Consider the following 20,935-nt stretch of genomic DNA (forward strand, 5'->3'; position numbering starts at 1 on the left):
ACAGCCCTCCCAGGGGGTGTGGGACAGCTTTCCACCCAGCACATCCCAGTCTGCCACGGGAGGGCCTGGCTCTCACCCACTCCTCCAGCAGTAGTAACACCTCAGGCTCTGAGCTCAGATATTTTGGTGGGGTGTGAACCTCCCAGCTCCACCACAGGATGCAAACTGCCAACTGGAGCCAAGGCAGAGTCAGTGGGGATGGGAGAGGCCACTGAGAGTGCTAAGCTTGGCTCAGCAGGACACAGACACCCGAGGTTGAACTGGGGAGGGGGCTGGGGGGGAATTGTTCCTGGGACAGCTGAATTTGTTGCTGCAGATCCACCACAGTCTGTCCTGGGTGCCAAAGCAAAGGATGCCCACTGCAGGAGCTGCTCCCTAGGGGAAAGCTCCTGAGCAGCTGTAATGAGATTTAAGGATGGGGCAGCCCTCCAGCTGCAGCCATCTATAGCCATTGTGGGCCTGGAATCACCAAGGCTTGCCTGTGCTCCTAGGAACACAGGAGATAACAAATGGGCCACTCCAGACTGCAGCAGCAGCTTTGGTATTGACAGCCAGCCAGGGCTCTGGATGAGGCAATAAACTGCAGGGAGGTTCTGGTTTGCTTTGGCAGCTCCCTGGATCATGGTGCACAGAAACAAGCACCAAAAGCCACCCCTCAGAAAACCCCCAAATCACCTTTTTGGCCCTGCATTTACCCACTCACAGATGGCACTGGGCTGGAAGGGACCCTCTAAGGTCATCTTGTCCACCCCCCCTGCAGGCAGCAGGGACAGCTCCAACTGCAGCAGGCTGCTCAGGGCCACATCCAGTCTGATCTTGGCTGCCTGCAGGGCTGAGGCCTCAACCACCTCCCTGGACAACCTGTTCCAGGGTTTCACCACTCTCACTGTGCAGAACTTCCTCCTCATGTCCAACCTGAATCTGCTCTGGTTTCAACCCATTGCCTCTTGTCCTATCAGCCCAAGCCCTTCTGAGCAGTCCCTCCCCAGCCTTCCTCTAGGTCCCCTTCAGCTACTGAAACGCAGCTCTAAGGTCTCCCTGGAGCCTTCTCTTCTCCAGGCTGAACAAACCCAACTCTCCCAGCCTGTCCCCATAGCAGAGGTGCTTCAGCCCTCTGCTCATCTTCCTGTCCTCCTCTGAACCCTCTCCAGCAGCTCCACCTCCCTCTGAGGCTGAGAGAGGAAGGCAGAGGCTGGCTGCAGCCCCTGGTCTCCCCTCCCTGGGCAGGCTGTGTGCTGGGGGGTGCTCAGCACCCTTGGGTCCATCCCAGCCCTGGCTGAGGAGCTCTCATCCTGTCCCCACAGGCCCTCCTGAGCAGTCCCTCCCCAGCCTTCCTGCAGGTGCCCCTCAGCTGCTGAACTGCAGGTAGTTGGAGCTGAAGGCCTTTGGGAGCCACACTTCCAGGGGCTGCTCACCAAGCTTCCCTCTTCCCCAAAGCCAAATGAACTTGCTAGGCCTAACCAGTTCCTGCTCACCCCTCTCAGAGGCCAGCAGAGGAACACCCTGACTGGGCTCTTCCAGAGTGAAGTATTAGAAGCTCAGCATCACAGAATTCCTGTGGCTGGGAAAGACCTTTAAGGTCACTGAGTCCAACCATTCTCTGCAACTCTTACCAAGCCTGGTGCTGAACCACAGCCCCCAGCACCACATCTCTGCCTCTGTCAAACACCTCCAGGGCTGAGGATTCAACCACCTCCCTGGGCAGCCTGTGCCAGCCTTTGAGAACCCTCTCAGTGAAGAAGTTTCTTCTAATATCCAACCTAAACCTCCCCTGGTGCATCCTGAGGCCACTTCCTCTTGTTTCTAGGGAAGAAGAGTGACATCCCCCCCCACCCCCACCTCATCCAGCCTCCTTTCAGGGGGTTGCAGAGGGACAAGGTCTCCCTTCAGGTCTCCTCAGCCTTTGTGTTAATGCAGGGATGGAACAAAAGATGTGCTGCAAGGGCTGCCTGGAGTGCCAGCCCTTCCCAACCTGCCCTGCCAGGGAGAGCAGCCCAGCAAGATGCTGATGAGTCAGGAGGCTCCCAGCTGCTCTTGGCCTCTGCATGGCACAGCTCCTCCTCACTGAGGAAATCACATCTATTAAAAGCCATGGCAAATTAACAGTGCCTCGAAACTGACTCCCTCCCTTGCTGCCATTTGGAACAGAGGTGGCCAAGCTGTGCCTGAGGGACGTGGAAAGCAGCACACCTCAGCCCCTAGCAGCCAGCCCAGGCACCAAGGGTGAGGGAGGGGAAGGCAGTTACAGCCAATAATGAAATCCTCTCTGCCCTGAGGCCTTACAAGTAATCAATAAGCTCTCAGAGGCGAGAGAAGATTGAAGTCAGGATGTTTATTGTGCTCTGGGAGATAAAGCAGAATGCCAAACAAGGCAGCAGGCAAGGTTAATGAGCACTGGGGAGCTGCTTTGGGCTGGGCTCACCACAGCAGACACAAACCCACAAGGAACAGAACACAGCTGCAGTCCCAGCAGCCCAGGTCAGAACCCTGAAACAAGTGCCCAGATCTGGCAGTGACTCCTGGGCTCCTGGAAAGGCTCTTCCTTACCTCTCTCAAAGGCATTTTTGATGTCATTTACTTCAACTTGTGACCCAGACACTCTGAATATTCCCTCGTGCTGCAAACCTGGAGGGCAAGAAGAGAGCACAGAATGGTTTCAGCTGGGAGGGACCTCAGAGATCAATCCAACCTCCCCACCACGGGCAGAGGTGCTTCTCAACTGCGCTTGGCTGCATCCAGCCTGGTCCTGAACACCTCTCTGGGATTCCCCTGCACCAGCACCACGTCCTGAGCCACTCACAGCTTCTACATCACTTGACAGGAACCCCACAGGATTGCTTTTGCTCATAGAGCAGCTTTGGTTGGAAGAGAGCAGCCAAGTCCAACCCCTAACCCAGCACCACCAGGTCACCACTAACCCATGGCCCTCAGCACCACATCTCCATGGCTTTGAAAGCCCTCCAGGAATGAGGGCTCCACCACTTCCCTGGGCAGCCTGTCCCAGGGCTTGGCTACCCTTGATTGAAAGACTTTTTTCCCCCTCCTAATCTCCAACCTAAACCTCCCCTGGTGCAACTTGAGGACATCTCCTCTCCTCCTGTCACTTGTTCCTTGGGAGCAGAGCCCAAGCCCCACCTGGCTCCAGCCTCCTATCAGGGAGCTGTAGAGAGCAATGAGGTCTCTCTGCCTCTCCTCAGCCTCCTTTTCTCCACACTCCAGGACCTCACTGCCCTCAGCTGCTTCTCCCCAGCCCCTCCCCCAGCTGCCTTGCCCCCCTCTGGCCACTCACCGTGTCTGCTAATGAACCGTATGCAGCTCTCCACGACCAGGGGAATGGCTTGGGAGGAATCCTGTGCAAGGAGAAATGGAAACAAGAGCAAGCTGTCAGAAGACAGAGGGATGGGCAAGGTGGAGGGAGAGGGAAGACACACCCCGAAGGGCAAGCCAATTTCCCCTCTGCTCTGCCACTTCTCCCCCCTCTGCACTTCCAGATGTGTTCAGGAAATTGCCCATCGGCACCCAGTGCCCACCAGCCACTAACTAAGCTGAGCCACCAAGCTACCTGCTCATGGAGAAAACCTTGCCAGGCCATGACCCAGACACAGCTCAGTCTCCTAGATTGCCACTTCCCAGCTTCAAACAGCATTAAGGGAGGTTTTCAGCAGGGGGGAGAAGCCTTTGCACCTCCCTGCTCCCTGCTCAACCGGCTCACAGATGACTTTGCAGACAATTCCTGCAGTGCCTGCAGTTATTCCTCTCATTTTTTGGGGGGGGGGAGGAAGAGCAGCTCAGCAAACACAAGTGCTGCAATTTGCTGAGGGTCAGATGGCAGTGATTAAAATGGTGATGTGATTGCAACTCGTTCCTGCTCAGGCACAGCCTCTGCTGCAGCAGGGCTGGGGTGGCAATGCCTCTAATTGAGCTCCCAAGGCTGGCTGGGGAGGATGCTGCTGCTGCAGCAGCAGATTTCCATCAGCTCCAAGAGATGACAATCCCCCTGCTCAACCCCCTCAAAAGAAGGAGAGATGTGGAAAAAGAAACCAGTTCAACCCTTCCCCTCTCTGGTTTAGGTTTCATGGCTCCTCCTGGTGAATGTTATTCATCGGAGTGTCACAGAGCTCCATCAGACAGTGACAATAATTCCTCTCCTAATTAGCCCCAGCCAGTCAGAACCAGCTTCCTAGATGCTGCACCACCCCAACCAATTAAGAACACTTCAGAAGCCATCCTGCCACTCCACCAGCCCCCGAGGACATGCTTAGTACTCATCATTCCTACAGCAGCGCCATCACCACCACCCCCCCTCAAGACTTGGGGCTGAGTCTGACAGGAGGAACTCAGAGCGAAGCAGGCACTCTGCTCCCCAGCAGAACTGCAACCTCTCAGAGCAGTTGGGGTTGGAGTTGTTAGGTCACAATCAAACAAAAAACAACCCCCAAAACCCCCCAGGGATGGCAGGGAGGTCACTGTGAGCTGTGGGTTCAGGGGCTGAGAGCAGAGTTGTTTGCTTTACAGCTTTCCCAATCAGAGACTCGAGTCAGGACCTGAGACACTTCCAAACGTGCTGGTGCCAACAGCCATCAAACACACACACACACACACACAACGGTCAGCACAGGCCAGGATCATTTTCAGAGCACAAGTGAAGACCAAACTAAGCTCAGAGAAGGAAGGGAGGTTAGGCTCTGCACACCAAACCCACAGCTTGCTCCCTCCTCTCATTTCCCCTGGCCCCGCGATCCCGAAAGCTACCCAGCAGCCCCTCTAGACAGCCTCTTAAATGGAATTCCAGAGCACATTTTGTCCTTACAGCAGCAGTGGGATGTGGTTTGTGGGGGTTTTGCCCCCCTCTGTCTCAGAGAAACAGGTACTAAAAAGGGCAGACCTCACCCCCACCCCCAGCCAGAGAAACAAAGCATCACCCTCGAAGCCTTCATGCCGAGCGAGCGCACCCCGCGAGCAGCTACTGCTTGAACAGTGGGACACCAGTGTGGGGGAGGGAAAAAAAAGAGAGGGGCAAAAAGGGGACAAAGAAATAACAGCATGAAAGCCATAAACCACCACCAGAGCCCAGACAGCTCAAGGCTGCTGGTTTCCAAACAGAGAGGCAAAGGATTTCTCTGCTGCGGCAAGGCGAGCGAGCCGAGCCTGCGGGTCGTGGTTCAGTGATGGGACTGCAAGAGGAGGCAGGCAGCTTCACTTTGGAAATGAGAAGGTTCATCTAAGGGAGGGGAAGGAGGGAGGATAAAGCCCTTGCCTGCTTCCCACCTCTCCTCCCTCTCCCTGCTTCCTTGTTAAGGGAATGTTCATTACCTGCTTCCTTACGGTGGAGCTGCGCCGGCCGCTGGTGGGGTCAGAGCCGAGCGGTTGTGCAGGAGGGAAAAGCAAACAGAAAGGTCAAGATAATCCTCCACTACCAGCACCTTTCTCACTCAGAATTCCAAACCATGCACCTTCTGGAGGGGGAGAAGGAGCCAGCCAGCCAACTCAGTCATGATAGCTCAGTCTCTTTCAATTTGAGGGAGCTTCGGCGAGATTTGAAGTGCCTTCAACGGGCTGCAAACCTGCAGCAGGCACGAGGGAGTCTCCTGCCCTGACAGAGGATTCCCCCTGACACTTTCATTCCAGCCAGCTGGAAATCTGTCAGGCAGGGCTCCTTGCTGAAGATGAACTTGGTTCTAAGTGGCATGAAGCTGCTGGCTGGAAGAGCTGCCCTGCAGAGGGGGGAAGCAGATGGGAGCCTGCTGGCTCCTCCCGTGCTGGCTCCCAGCTGCCACTCTGGGCTCTGTTCTAAGGGGTCCTGCTAAAACTTTCCACAGCTGAAGGCCACAAAGCCCCTCAGAGCCCAGCACACAGCAGCCAGGCTATGCCTTTGCAGCCTAAGCCTAAGGAAAGGGCAGCCCAGCCACGCAGAGATCATCCAGATCATAATGAAGACTCCATCTCTCTTTCTCAGCAGCCTTTCCCTGATTTCCTGGAGCTGTGTTTCAGTGCCCTTCACATCCCAAGCACACCCAGGATCACCTTGAATCTCCAGCACACCCTTGGCCTCTGTCTCAGACTTCATGTAAATCATAGAATCAGAGAATGGCTCAGGTTGGAAGGGACCTCAGAGATCATCTGCTCCAACCCCCCCACCATGGGCAGGGGCTCAAGCCCTCATCCAGCCTGGCCTTGAACACCCCCAGGGAGGAGGCAGCCACAGCCTCCCTGGGCAACCTGTGCCAGTGTCTCCCCACCCTGCCTGTGAAGAGCTTCTTCCTCATTTCCAGCCTCAATCTGCCCTCTTCCAGCTTCAATCCATTCATTTTCCCCCCTCACATCCTAGCACAGCAGAGAGGCTCTAATGCATCCTGCCAGGGCAGATGGCTGCTGCATTACAAAGCAGGTGACTGGAAGTGTTGGGCTTGAAAAAAGACTGCTGCAATGTGCTAGATCCAGGGGAAATTCCTCTTGTAGAGCAGAAAAACCAGATTAAATAGATATATATTAAACCCCAAAATAAATTAATCAACAAATCCTGAATGAGGAAGAAGAAAAAATAGAGAGGGGAGGGGAGGTGGGGGGAAAAAAACCCCCCAGGGCCTGCCACAGCCAAGAAGGTCTCTTGGAAATGATTAGCAGCAATGATTCTTTGCTATTTCCAAGTGTTTCATGGTGAATAATGTTTTGTTATTGCAGATGTCAGGCCCTAATTAGGAGCTGTCAGCCTGGCTGGGCTTGGCTGCAAGGAAGGTGGGGAAAGAAAGCACTGATGGCTCCGGAGCAGCAGCAGCAGCAAGCACCTGCCTGCTGTCAGCAGGGCAGGAGACTGCACAGCCCCAACCCCAGAGCCCTCCTGGCCCCCTGGAATCCATCAGTCTGGAGATGTGATACAAAATCCCCCCCTCAGGAGCAGCTCAGTGATGGGTCAGGGATTAGTCCTGATCATAAAGGAGAAGTCTGTTCCTCCACCACCTCTCACAGCATCACAGTATCACAGTATCACTTAGGTTGGAAAGGACCTCGAGGATCATCGAGTCCAACCTATCAACACAGACCCCATGACTAGACCATGGCACCAAGTGCCACGTCCAATCTCCCCTTGAACGCCTCCAGGGTCGATGACTCCACCACCTCCCTGGGCAGCCTGTTCCAATGCCGAATGACTCGCTCGGTGAAGAACTTCCTCCTCACCTCCAGTCTAAACCTCCCCTGGCACAGCTTGAGACTGTGTCCTCTTGTTCTGGTGCTGGGTGCCTGGGAGAAGAGGCCAACCCCTTCCTGGCTACAACCTCCCTTCAGGTAGTTGTAGAGGGCAATGAGGTCACCCCTGAGCCTCCTCTTCTCCAGGCTAAGCAACCCCAGCTCCCTCAGCCTCTCCTCACAGGGCTGTGCTCAAGGCCTCTCCCCAGCCTTGTTGCCCTTCTCTGGACACCTTCAAGTGTTTCGATGTCCTTCTTAAACTGAGGGGCCCAGAACTAGACACAGGACTCAAGGTGTGGCCTAACCAAAGCAGAGTCCAGGGGCACTATGACCTCCCTGCTCCTGCTGGCCACACTGTTCCTAATGCAGGCCAGGATGCCATTGGCCCTCCTGGCCACCTGGGCACACTGCTGGCTCATATTCAGGTGGCTGTCGATCAGCACCCCCAGGTCCCTCTCTGTTTGGGAGCTCTCAGCCACTCTGCCCCCAGCCTGTAGCTCTGCATGGGATTGCCATAGCCAAAGTGCAGCCCCTGGCACTTGGACTTGTTGAATGCCATCCCATTGGACTCTGCCCATCTGTCCAGTCAGTTGAGGTCCCTCTGCAGAGCCTTCCTACCCTCTGACTGACTAACATCTGCCCCTAACTTGGTGTCATCTGCAAACTTGCTGTCACCCAGCTGCAGGGTAGAGTAGAGAGCAGCAGTGGGGCAGAGCTGTTCTGAGTGGTGGCACTCAGCCCCTTTTGCAGCCAGCCCCCCCCCCCCCCCGAGCCATGGGACCCTCCCCTCACAAAGGACAGGGAGCTGAGATGGTTTAGTCTGGAGAAAAGGAGGCAGAGCAGAGATCTTAGGAATGAGTTCTGCACCAGGAGGCTGCTGGAGCACTGCAACAGGTTGCCTGGGGGAGGTAGCTGAGGTCCCATCCCTGGAGATATTCAAGGCCAGGCTGGACAAAGCTCCAAGCAACCTGATCCTAGTGGAGGATGTCCCTGTGACTGGAGGGGGCTTGGACTGGATGAGCTTTGCAGGTCCCTTCCAACCCAAACCATTCTGTGGTTCTAGCTTATTGCTCTCTCCAACTCCCTGACAGGAGGCTGGAGGTTGCTCTCTCAAGTGATAGGACAAGGGGAGCCAGCCTCAAGCTGCAGCAGGGGAGGTGTGGGTTGGGTATCAGGGAGAATTTCCTTGCTGCAAGAGTGGTCAGGCACTGGAGCAGGCAGCCCAGGGAGGTGGTGGAGTCCCCAGCCCTGGAAGGGTTTCAGAGCTGTGCAGAGGTGGTGCTGAGGGCTGGGGCTTAGTGGTGACCTGGCAGAGCTGGGCTAAAGGTTGGACTCCATGATCTTGCAAAGCTCTCTTCCAAGCAAAGTGGTTCTGTGACTCTACAAATCAATCAATCAATCAATCAATCAATCAATCCCTGATGGAGCAGATACACAGCCTGGGCTGGCAGCTGATCTAGAATGGCTGTGACCAATTTCAACCTTATTGCCCTTAAATAATGAGCCCCTGGGTCACACCTACCTGGCAAGGGAGCAGTCTGTCCTCTGACCTGGCAAGACAAAGAGAGAGAGAGTGTCAGAAGAGAGGAATGGGAAAGTACTCCTGGATGGATTTGTGAAGGCACTTTGGGAAGGAGATGGAGAAGGAAACACCCAGAGGAGAGGGAGGGGATGGCTCTGGGGAGCTGGACAGTAGCTGCTCCCCAATGAGTGCTGCAGGAGAGGCCACCCAAAGCCCATCCCAGCCAGCACAGCTCCACCAGGGCTGGCCAGGAAGCCAGCTCAGGCTGCCCAAGGCCTCTTTCTCTGGCAAGCACTGTTTTGGAAAATGAGTTCCCTCAGCATTCAAATTGCTGACTTCTGCTGCCAAACAAAATGGGCTCCTCAACCTCTCCCAGCCCTCCTCCCTCCCAGGGGCAAGAGATGCTGCTTTGTGAAGCCACTCAGTGAGACTGAAAACATTCAGGGGTTTGTTAGCCCACAGGCTGACTGTGCTGGCATGGAGCTATTTTGGGAGGCAGATGTTTGATGAGCCTCTCCACAAACACACTGAGCAAAACACCCAATGAACTGGCACTGAGTCTGCAGGGAAGCAGCCAGGCTAAGGGCACTGGAGAATGCAGGCATCATTGGGTCCAGTACTGGGACCAGCTCTGGCCTCCCCAGCTCAAAAAGAGACACAGAGAGGGTGCAGAAGAGGCCACAAAGCTGCTGAGGGGCCTGGAGCAGCTCTGTGGGGAGCAAAGGCTGAGAGCCCTGGGGCTGAGAGCCTGGAGCAGAGCAGCCCCAGAGGGGAGCTGAGCAATGCTCAGCAAGAGCTAAAGGGTGGGGGGCAAGAGGCTGGGTCTGGGCTCTTGGCAGTGGTGCCCAGGGACAGGACACAAACTGGAAACCAGGAGAAACATCTTTGGTGTGAGACTGCTGGAGGCCTGCAGCAGACTGCCCAGAGAGAGGTTGTGGAGCCTCCTTCTCTGCAGTGCTTCCAACCCCCCCTGGGCATTGTGACCCTGGGCAATGTGCTGGGGGTGCCCTGCTGGAGCAGGGGGGATTGGACTGGATGGTGTCCAGAGGTCCCTTCCAACCCCCCCTGGCCATTGTGCTCCTGGGCAAGCTGCTGTGGGTGTCCTGCTCTAGCAGGGGGGTTGGACTGGATGGTATCCAGAGGTCCCTTCCAACTCCCCACCACACTGGGGGTGTAGAAGAGCCCGAGAAGCCTTTGGGACCTGTACAGCCCAAAGTCTTTGCTGGCACAGACCCCTCCTCAGTGAAAGCCTACTGCTTTACAGCAGCTGAGAAGCCACCTCCCCCTGCAGCCACCTCCCCTGCAGCCACCTTCCCCTGCAGCCACCTCCCCCTGCAGCCACCTCCCCCTGCAGCCACCTTCCCCTGCAGCCACCTCTCCCTGCAGCCACCTCCCCCTGCAGCCACCTCCCCTGCAGCCACCTTCCCCTGCAGCCACCTCCCCCTGCAGCCACCTCCCCCTGCAGCCACCTTCCCCTGCAGCCACCTCCCCCTGCAGCCACCTCCCCCTGCAGCCACCTCCCCTGCAGCCACCTTCCCCTGCAGCCACCTCCCCCTGCAGCCACCTCCCCTGCAGCCACCTCCCCCTGCAGCCACCTCCCCCTGCAGCCACCTTCCCCTGCAGCCACCTTCCCCTGCAGCCACCTCCCCTGCAGCCACCTCCCCCTGCAGCCACCTCCCCTGCAGCCACCTTCCCCTGCAGCCACCTCCCCCTGCAGCCACCTCCCCTGCAGCCACCTCCCCCTGCAGCCACCTCCCCCTGCAGCCACCTTCCCCTGCAGCCACCTTCCCTGCAGCCACCTCCCCCTGCAGCCACCTTCCCTGCAGCCACCTCCCCCTGCAGCCACCTCCCCCTGCAGCCACCTCCCCTGCAGCCACCTTCCCCTGCAGCCACCTTCCCCTGCAGCCACCTCCCCCTGCAGCCACCTTCCCCTGCAGCCACCTCCCCTGCAGCCACCTCCCCCTGCAGCCACCTCCCCCTGCAGCCACCTCCCCTGCAGCCACCTTCCCTGCAGCCACCTCCCCCTGCAGCCACCTTCCCTGCAGCCACCTTCCCCTGCAGCCACCTTCCCCTGCAGCCACCTCCCCTGCAGCCACCTCCCCCTGCAGCCACCTCCCCCTGCAGCCACCTCCCCTGCAGCCACCTCCCCTGCAGCCACCTCCCCCTGCAGCCACCTCCCCTGCAGCCACCTTCCCTGCAGCCACCTCCCCCTGCAGCCACCTTCCCTGCAGCCACCTTCCCTGCAGCCACCTCCCCCTGCAGCCACCTCCCCTGCAGCCACCTCCCCTGCAGCCACCTTCCCTGCAGCCACCTCCCCCTGCAGCCACCTTCCCTGCAGCCACCTTCCCTGCAGCCACCTTCCCCTGCAGCCACCTCCCCTGCAGCCACCTCCCCCTGCAGCCACCTCCCCTGCAGCCACCTCCCCTGCAGCCACCTTCCCTGCAGCCACCTTCCCCTGCAGCCACCTCCCCTGCAGCCACCTCCCCTGCAGCCACCTCCCCTGCAGCCACCTCCCCCTGCAGCCACCTTCCCCTGCAGCCACCTCCCCCTGCAGCCACCTTCCCCTGCAGCCACCTCCCCTGCAGCCACCTCCCCCTGCAGCCACCTCCCCCTGCAGCCACCTTCCCTGCAGCCACCTTCCCCTGCAGCCACCTCCCCTGCAGCCACCTCCCCCTGCAGCCACCTCCCCTGCAGCCACCTTCCCTGCAGCCACCTCCCCCTGCAGCCACCTCCCCCTGCAGCCACCTCCCCTGCAGCCACCTTCCCTGCAGCCACCTCCCCCTGCAGCCACCTCCCCCTGCAGCCACCTCCCCCTGCAGCCACCTTCCCTGCAGCCACCTCCCCTGCAGCCACCTTCCCTGCAGCCACCTTCCCTGCAGCCACCTCCCCCTGCAGCCACCTCCCCCTGCAGCCACCTCCCCCTGCAGCCACCTCCCCTGCAGCCACCTCCCCCTGCAGCCACCTTCCCTGCAGCCGCCTTCCCTGCAGCCACCTTCCCCTGCAGCCACCTTCCCCTGCAGCCACCTCTCCCTGCAGCCACCTCCCCCTGCAGCCACCTCCCCCTGCAGCCACCTCCCCCTGCAGCCACCTCCCCTGCAGCCACCTCCCCCTGCAGCCACCTTCCCTGCAGCCGCCTTCCCTGCAGCCACCTTCCCCTGCAGCCACCTTCCCCTGCAGCCACCTCTCCCTGCAGCCACCTCCCCCTGCAGCCACCTCCCCTGCAGCCACCTCCCCCTGCAGCCACCTTCCCTGCAGCCACCTTCCCTGCAGCCACCTTCCCCTGCAGCCACCTCTCCCTGCAGCCACCTCCCCCTGCAGCCACCTCCCCTGCAGCCACCTCCCCCTGCAGCCACCTCCCCCTGCAGCCACCTTCCCTGCAGCCACCTTCCCCTGCAGCCACCTTCCCCTGCAGCCACCTCCCCTGCAGCCACCTCCCCCTGCAGCCACCTCCCCCTGCAGCCACCTCCCCTGCAGCCACCTCCCCTGCAGCCACCTCCCCCTGCAGCCACCTCCCCTGCAGCCACCTTCCCTGCAGCCACCTCCCCCTGCAGCCACCTTCCCTGCAGCCACCTTCCCTGCAGCCACCTCCCCCTGCAGCCACCTCCCCTGCAGCCACCTTCCCTGCAGCCACCTCCCCCTGCAGCCACCTTCCCTGCAGCCACCTTCCCTGCAGCCACCTTCCCCTGCAGCCACCTCCCCTGCAGCCACCTCCCCCTGCAGCCACCTCCCCTGCAGCCACCTCCCCTGCAGCCACCTTCCCTGCAGCCACCTTCCCCTGCAGCCACCTCCCCTGCAGCCACCTCCCCTGCAGCCACCTCCCCTGCAGCCACCTCCCCCTGCAGCCACCTTCCCCTGCAGCCACCTCCCCCTGCAGCCACCTTCCCCTGCAGCCACCTCCCCTGCAGCCACCTCCCCCTGCAGCCACCTCCCCTGCAGCCACCTCTCCCTGCAGCCACCTTCCCCTGCAGCCACCTCCCCCTGCAGCCACCTTCCCCTGCAGCCACCTCCCCTGCAGCCACCTCCCCCTGCAGCCACCTCCCCTGCAGCCACCTCCCCTGCAGCCACCTTCCCTGCAGCCACCTTCCCCTGCAGCCACCTCCCCTGCAGCCACCTCCCCTGCAGCCACCTCCCCTGCAGCCACCTCCCCCTGCAGCCACCTTCCCCTGCAGCCACCTCCCCCTGCAGCCACCTTCCCCTGCAGCCACCTCCCCTGCAGCCACCTCCCCCTGCAGCCACCTTCCCCTGCAGCCACCTCCCCCTGCAGCCACCTTCCCCTGCAGCCACCTCCCCTGCAGCCACCTCCCCCTGCAGCCACCTCCCCTGCAGCCACCTCTCCCTGCAGCCACCTCCCCCTGCAGCCACCTCCCCCTGCAGCCACCTCCCCTGCAGCCACCTCCCCCTGCAGCCACCTTCCCTGCAGCCGCCTTCCCTGCAGCCACCTTCCCCTGCAGCCACCTTCCCCTGCAGCCACCTCCCCCTGCAGCCACCTTCCCTGCAGCCACCTCCCCCTGCAGCCACCTTCCCCTGCAGCCACCTTCCCCTGCAGCCACCTCCCCCTGCAGCCACCTCTCCCTGCAGCCACCTCCCCCTGCAGCCACCTCCCCTGCAGCCACCTCCCCCTGCAGCCACCTTCCCTGCAGCCGCCTTCCCTGCAGCCGCCTTCCCTGCAGCCACCTTCCCCTGCAGCCACCTTCCCCTGCAGCCACCTTCCCCTGCAGCCACCTCTCCCTGCAGCCACCTCCCCCTGCAGCCACCTCCCCTGCAGCCACCTTCCCCTGCAGCCACCTTCCCTGCAGCCACCTTCCCCCTGCAGCCACCTCCCCTGCAGCCACCTCCCCTGCAGCCACCTTCCCCTGCAGCCACCTTCCCCTGCAGCCACCTCCCCCTGCAGCCACCTTCCCCTGCAGCCACCTCCCCTGCAGCCACCTCCCCTGCAGCCACCTTCCCTGCAGCCACCTTCCCTGCAGCCACCTTCCCCTGCAGCCACCTTCCCCTGCAGCCACCTTCCCCTGCAGCCACCTCCCCCTGCAGCCACCTCCCCTGCAGCCACCTCCCCCTGCAGCCACCTCCCCCTGCAGCCACCTCCCCTGCAGCCACCTCCCCCTGCAGCCACCTCCCCTGCAGCCACCTTCCTGCCCCTGGGGCTGAACAAGGGGAAGGTCTAATGGCTGCTGGCTGCCAGTGAGCTGAGCCCCTTTGGATAGCCACTTCCCCCTCCCCAGGTGGAGGCAGAGCAGGGCAGCATTTCCATGAGAATGTTAACTCTGCAGCAGAATTCTCAGCCAGCTGTCCCCACTGCCAGCAGAGAAGATTCATCTCCAGAAACCAGGAGGGCTGTGGCAACAGCACCAAGGGGGCTCCTGCCTTCAGGGTGACAAATGTGTACAGGAGGCAGGGACCTAATTGCTTGGAGCTGGGAGGACTTTGCTGCTGCTTTCATCAGCCTGCAACTTGTCATCTTCAGATTGAGGCAATCTGCAAGAGGGCTAAGGAATGTCACCTGAGGATGGGCAAAGCAGAACAGCCATGGTGCCAAAGGCATGGTACTGTGGTGCTTTGGGGTTTTCACCTCCCCTTTCCCCCCAGGGACATGCAGCAGTTTTTCAGTCATGCTTCTCACCATGCCCCAGGGACCTGGGCAGGGAGTTTTCTTTGCCCATTTCCCAATGGAGAGGCATTTTAGGGCTGAGTCCAGGCATGGGGTGTGTGTGTGTGTCCCAGCCTGCACCATTAACCTGCTAATGTGGTTTTGGAGATGAGCTGCACCCTGCCTTTCTCAGCTCCTTTTGATCTCAGCAGATGACAGAAGGGATTTGCATCATCAGGAGCTGCTGGAGCTGGCCCTGACACACACTGCCTCCCTTCACAGGGTGACTGAGAAACCTCTGGCTTGCCAAGCAGCCAGAGGGGGGGGGTGTGGGGGAGAAACAGAAGCAGCCTTTACAAACCTACACTGCAACACAGAAATCACATTGCATTTCCTCCTCTTGGCCCCCTCCCCACCACAGCTTGAGATGGGCTCCAGGGGCAGGCAGGTTAAGAGGAAATGGGTCCTGGTATGCAGAGGTCAGCAGTGAAGCAGGAATGTGATTAGTCACAGGGGCAGCATGGGTGTCCCTTGCAGGCATTTAGAGGCAGCAGGGTAAAACAATACCCTAAGGACACTTCAGAGCTTTGGCTTCACCCAGCCTTGCTGCAGGACAGCTGAAGAAACCCTGCACAGCTCCAAGCAGGAGAACTCAGAGCCCATGGAGGCATCCTCCCCTCCCCTCCCCTGCCCTCCCCTGCCAGCAGCTTGGGCCTGGCTGAGCACAAACCTCTTAACGACTGCAAGCAAGAAGCAATTTTGGCTTTACAGAGCCTTTCCAAACTGAAAGCAAAGCACTTCAAAGCCCACCTGCTGCTCCAGCTTTCATTCAGAAGGTTTGCACACTATAAACTGGGGGGGGGAGGGGGGGGGGAGTCCAGGTAGGTTGCACATCAAAACAGGAGCCTTGATCTTGACATCTAAACCCAGGAGCCTTCCTGTTTGATTTCTTCCCTGACCTGACATTTAGACTGTTAAAAACCTTCTCCTCTGCAAACAGGAGGCAGAGAGGTTTCTATGGAAACTTGGATGCAGGGTTTAAGCCTGGTTGGCCAACAGGATTTGCCCATGCCATGAAGGGTAAGAAGTCTCCCTTTGTTCTGACACCACCCAGCAAATCCAGATTCAGCTCTGGCTGCTGCCCCCTGACTAATGCCCTCTGGAGAGGCAACACATTTTACATGCTCTGAAGTTTGTTTGTTGTTTTCCCCCCCATCCCATCAAAGCCTGTGCTCAGGCACATCAGCTTGGTCTGAACTGAAGCCACAGGGCTGAACCACCAGGAAAATGAAGCTTCTGCCCAGCCTGGCAAGGCAGCCAGGTGGGAGGCACAAGGCTCACAAGGGAGGGGAGGAGAGGGAGAGGGAGAGGGAGAGGGAGAGGGAGAGGGAGAGGGAGAGGGAGAGGGAGAGGGAGAGGGAGAGGGAGAGGGAGAGGGAGAGGGAGAGGGAGAGGGAGAGGGAGAGGGAGAGGGAGAGGGAGAGGGAGAGGGAGAGGGAGAGGGAGAGGGAGAGGGAGAGGGAGAGGGAGAGGGAGAGGGAGAGGGAGAGGGAGAGGGAGAGGGAGAGGAGAGGGAGAACCTGTGGGCAAATGCTTCCTTCTAGCAGCCAAGTGCTGCACATTAGTGATTCATGAAGCATCTTCCCCTCCACCATTCATCAAGCAGCCAGGGAGGTCAGGGGAAAAAATAAACCAGATTCATAAAAGATGATCTGTCCTCTCTGCAGCAGGGATCCAAGCTGCTTCACTCAGGAGGGTGCAAGAGCCTGGCTGGTTGCAGTAATGAGCAAGCCTGAGACTCACTTTCTCCCAGGGTCTTCTGAAGGAGGTCATGTTTGGCTTGGAGCTTCGTGATCAGGTTCCTGCCTTCCAGATACTCCTTCATTTTCTGTGAGGGGGATAAAAAACACAGAACCCAAGAGCATCAGTGGACAATTCACTTCTTTAAGGCCAGGCTGGATGTGGCTCTGAGCACCCTGCTCCAGTGGGAGGTGTCCCTGCCCATGGCAGGGGGGTGGGAACTGGCTGAGCCTTGAGGTCCCTTCCAACCCCCAACCCTTCTGTGATTGCATCTGCAGGTGACTGGGTTGGGAATTCAGTGCTAAGCACAGAACTACACTGCAATTCCCTGTGCAAAGGGGGGGAACCAAAATCTTCCTGCTTTCCATGGGCTGAAGCTTGGACTCGATGATCTCTGAGGTCTCTTCCAACCTTGGTGACACTGTGAAGCTTGAGGAGGGCAGATTGAGGCTGGAGAGGAGGAAGAAACTCTCCACAGTGAGAGTGGGGAGACACTGGAACAGGTTGCTGTGGATGTCCCCTCCCTGGAGGTGCTCAAGGCCAGGCTGGATGAAGCCTTGAGCAAGCTGGGCTGGTGGGAGCTGTCCCTGCCCATAGCAAGGGGGTTTGGAACTGGATGAGCTTTCAGGTCCTTTCCAACCCTGACCATTCCATGACTCTCTGACCACAGGCAGGTACATCTGAAGCTGGATCCCTACAGGCCTGCAGGGCAATTTCTGCTGCTCCCCCCTGGGCTCAGCTGAAGGTTTGGCATCTTTTAAGACATCTGAGGAGCTGTCACAAAGGCTTCTCCTCTCCAGGCAGGGGTGGGATGGAAATTGCACCTCACAGGCAGCTGAATGAGCAATCTGCTTCAGCCACCTAAAAAGCTGCTCCTGTGCTTATTCTCTCACTTAACCTCTCTCACCCCACTTGCCTTCTCCAACGGTGGCTCTGCCTCCATGCTGGATGAGGCACAGGGGTGCAGGGCACAGAACAAATACACCTCCTCTTGAAGTGCAGACCTGTTCCCTCACTGGAGCACTACACAACCAGGCAATTGCTTTGCCCACTGGGTTCTGATTTTACACAGCTCTGCAAATGCTCTTTCCCCCACCCCCTTTTCCCCTCTCTCTATTTGATTCTCCCCTACTTGATTTCCCCCTCTTCCCCCCTCTCTTCATTTGATTCCCCCTCTCTTCATTTGATTTCCCCCTCTTTCCCCCTCTCTTCATTTGATTTCCCCCTTTCCCCCTCTCTTCATTTGATTTCCCCTTCTTCCCCCACCTCTTCATTTGATTTCCCCCTCTTTCCCCCTCTCTTCATTTGATTTCAGTTCTTCCCTTCAGCTTTCCCCAGGTCTCATAGAATCCCTGAAGAGTTTGGGAGGATCTTAAAGATCCTCCAATTCCAGCCTGGGACTGGATGAGGCCTTGAGCAGCCAAGTCTAGATGAGAGGTGTCCTGGCCCATGGGAAGGGAGGTTGGAGTAGGTGGTCCCTGAGGCCACAGAATCACCAAGGCTGGAAGAGACCTCAAGGATCATCGAGTCCAACCTGGCACCACAGACCTCATGACTAAACCATGGCACCAAGTGCCACATCCAATCCCTTCTTGAACACCTCCAGGGATGGGGACTCCACCACCTCCCTGGGCAGCACATCCCAATGGCCAACAACTCTCTCTGGGGAGAACTTTCTCCTCACCTCCAGCCTAAGCCTCCCCTGGCACAGCTTGAGACTGTGTCCTCTTGTTCTGGTGCTGCTTGCCTGGGAGAAGAGACCAACCCCCTCCTGGCTCCAACCTCCCTTCAGGTAGTTGGAGAGAGCAAGGACTGGGGAACCTCCTCCTCATAGCTGCTCTTCCTCAACTTCTACTTTCTGCAGCTCCCTGGAAAGGAGGTTGGAGTGAGGTGGGGGTTGGTCTCTTCTGCCTGGTGGGAAGTGAGAGGAACTGGCCTGAAACTGTGCCAGGGGTGGGTTAGGTTGGAGATGAGGGCAAGTTTCTTTGCTTCAAGAGTGGTCAGGGGTTGGCAAAGGCTGCCCAGGCAGGTGGTGGAGTCCCCATCCCTGGAGGGGTTCAGGAAATGTGTGGCCATGGCACCTGGGGCCACGATTCAGTGGCCGTGGTGGGGTTGGGTTGATGGTTGGACTGGATGACCTTAGAGATCCTCTTCAATCCAAAAGGTTCTATGATTCTATGACACCTGTGCTGGGGCACATGTGCTTCAAGCACAATATGCTTCCCCTGCCTGCTCAAAATCCATCCCAGAGGTGTCAGGGCGAGGTGACAGCAGCATTTTCCCTCCCCTCACCCTGTGAGCACCAGCTCTGAACACATCACACAGTGCTGAAAATGAACTCCTTACTGTGAAGTAGAACTGCTCTGTCTCCTGCTGGTTGGCTCTTCTCTTGGCAATGCTTGGCTTGCTCATGAAGGTTTCTGAGACAGTGGATTTCACAGACTCCATGGAGTTGCTGTACTGGAAGCAGTCAGAGACATCAAAGTCCTCTATTGTGACTATGTCCTGGATTGTCTGGAGTGTAGCTTCCATTGTCTTCTTCACCTGCCCAGCAAGAAGGAGCAAGAATGAGCAACCTGGGCCAGGGGAAGGTGTCCCTGCCCATGCCAAGGGGTTGGAACTAGATGATCTTAAAGGTCTCCTGCCAGAGAGTTTAAGGTCCCATGGTAGGGAAGATTGGAACTGGATCTTTAAGGTCTCATGGCAGAGGCTTTGGAACTAGATGATCTTTAGTGACTCATGCCAGGGGGGTTGGAACTAGATCTAGATTATCCTTAAGGTTCCCTTACAGGGAGATTGCAACTAGATCATCTTTAAGGTCTCATGGCAGAGGCTTTGGAACCAGATGGTACTTAAGGTCCTGTGCCAAGGGGTTGGAACTAGATCTAGATTATCCTTAAGGTCCCATTGCAGGGAGATTGCAACTAGATCATCTTTAAGGTCTCATGGGAGAGGCTTTGGAACCAGATCACCTTTAAGGTCCTGTGCCAGGGGGTTGGAACAAGATCTAGATTATCCTTAAGGTCCCATTGCAGGGAGATTGCAACTAGATCATATTTAAGGTCTCATGGCAGGGGGGTTGGAACTAGATGGTCTTTAAGGTCCTGTGCCAGGGGGTTGGAACTAGATCTAGATTATCCTTAAGGTCCCACTGCAGGGAGATTGCAACTAGATCATCTTTAAGGTCCCATGCCAGGGGGTTGGAAGTAAATGGTCCTTAAGGTCCCTTCCAACCCCAAACATTCTGTGATTGTATGAATGAGAGCACTTAACAGCTGCAGGTAGTGTGTCACAAGTAACAAGCAGAGGTAGGAAGTTCCCTGGAGCCTCATGCTGATGAACAGCTATCACTGGTTTCACATCCTCTGGGCACAGCTGAAGTGCCTTTCCTCCTCACAGAGCTGCTCCAGGCCCCTCAGCACCTCTGCAGCCTCCCCTGGGCTCTCTCCAGTGGTTCCCTGTCTCTCTTGAACTGGACACAACACTCCAGAGTAGCCTCACCAGGGCAGAGCAGGGGGGAGCAGGTTCCTGGAGGTGTTTAAAAGGATCCTCCCCACACCCCCAGCTTTCACAGGAGACCAAACACCAACAAACTGCTGGCCCCAGCTGGCTTCCTCTTGAATTTCACTGCAAGTCTTCACCAAAAGGATCACAGCAAGGAGATTCCTCCTTAACTGAGCCCCCCTGGAAGTGCTCAGAGGGGTGCTGCTCTCTGCTTGAGAGCCTCACCTCTTCATTTTCAATCTTGAGCGTGGATAACCGAGACTGCAGCTGCTGGCACCTCTGCACTAACTCACTCTGCACTGGCTGCTGGGCACATATCTGTGACTCCTGGAAGAGAAAGAGCATCACTTTGAGAGGGCTGAGGAAGAAAAAGACACCACCAAGAGCACTGCAATTACTTCAGTCAATCATCACAAGCAAACACCTTCCAAAGTGCTTCATTGTAAAGCTCTGCAAGCCCTGGATTTCCATCAGTGGAAAAGGTCCAGGTGGCACCAACCTGCAGCTCCCTTCCTGGCTGGCCTGGAAAGGCAGCACAGAAAGAACCTCACCATCAAAGAAACCAGACTCAGAGTAAGCTCAGCATGTGTTCTGAAAGGCTGAAGGTGTTTCATCACACAGAGGAGGCTAAACCATGCTGCACATCAAGAAGAATTTGGGTCACTGGGATGCTGGGCAGGGAGCTGAGCTCACTCAGCTGAGCAGCCTGCACCATTCAGCAGCCAGCAGCAGCTGCCAGCACCATTCATTATTTAATGGGCTGAGGGGAGGAGGAATAAGAAACCAGAGTAGGGACCTGTTAAACAGGCCAGAACTGTGAGCTTCCCTGGACTGCTGAGGATTTGAGGGGCTGGAGTGTGCCCAGAGAAGGGCAGCAAAGCTGGGGAAGGGTCTGGAGAACAGGGCTGGGGAGGAGCAGCTGAGGGAGCCTAACCAGTGCAGTGTACAGGGGGAGAATGACCTCCCTGCTCCTGCTGGCCACACTGCTCCTGATGCAGGCCAGGATGCCATTGGCCCTCCTGGCTTCCTGGGCACACTGCTGCCTCATGTTCAGCCTACCACCGACCAGCACCCCCAGGTCCCTCTCTGCCTGGCTGCTCTCAGCCACTCTGCCCCCAGCCTGTAGCACTGCCTGGGGTTGCTGTGGCCAATGTGCAGCACCTGGCACTTGGATGTGTTCAATCTCCTGCCCTTGGCCTCTGCCCATCTGCCCAGCCTGGCCAGGTCCCTCTGCAGAGCCTCTCTACCCTCCAGCAGCTCAACTCCTGCCCCCAGCTTGGTGTCAGCTGCACATTTACTGCTGATGGACTCAATGCCCTCATCCAGAGGGCCCTCAC

The 20,935-nt window shown here is 58.1% G+C and overlaps 1 protein-coding gene across 7 annotated transcripts in view; it reads right to left on the reverse strand.

Annotated features, from left to right (window-relative positions):
* The window catches only part of SRGAP2 (SLIT-ROBO Rho GTPase activating protein 2), a 140,828-nt gene that overhangs the window by 22,833 nt on the left and 97,060 nt on the right, over nucleotides 1-20,935 (reverse strand). For all 7 annotated transcript variants that reach the window (XM_068159639.1, XM_068159638.1, XM_068159637.1 and 4 more), the window contains 7 exons: nucleotides 19,824-19,925; nucleotides 18,441-18,638; nucleotides 16,098-16,182; nucleotides 8,708-8,735; nucleotides 5,314-5,344; nucleotides 3,290-3,350; nucleotides 2,548-2,625 (listed from right to left, as the gene is read on the reverse strand). In XM_068159639.1, coding sequence (XP_068015740.1) covers nucleotides 2,548-2,625; nucleotides 3,290-3,350; nucleotides 5,314-5,344; nucleotides 8,708-8,735; nucleotides 16,098-16,182; nucleotides 18,441-18,638; nucleotides 19,824-19,925 — 583 coding nt within the window. The remainder of the gene's footprint in view (nucleotides 1-2,547; nucleotides 2,626-3,289; nucleotides 3,351-5,313; nucleotides 5,345-8,707; nucleotides 8,736-16,097; nucleotides 16,183-18,440; nucleotides 18,639-19,823; nucleotides 19,926-20,935) is intronic.

Source organism: Melanerpes formicivorus, unplaced genomic scaffold (genome assembly GCF_026170545.1).
Source record: "Melanerpes formicivorus ecotype bairdi unplaced genomic scaffold, bMelFor1.0.p_v2 SCAF_46, whole genome shotgun sequence".
NCBI lineage: Eukaryota > Metazoa > Chordata > Aves > Piciformes > Picidae > Melanerpes > Melanerpes formicivorus.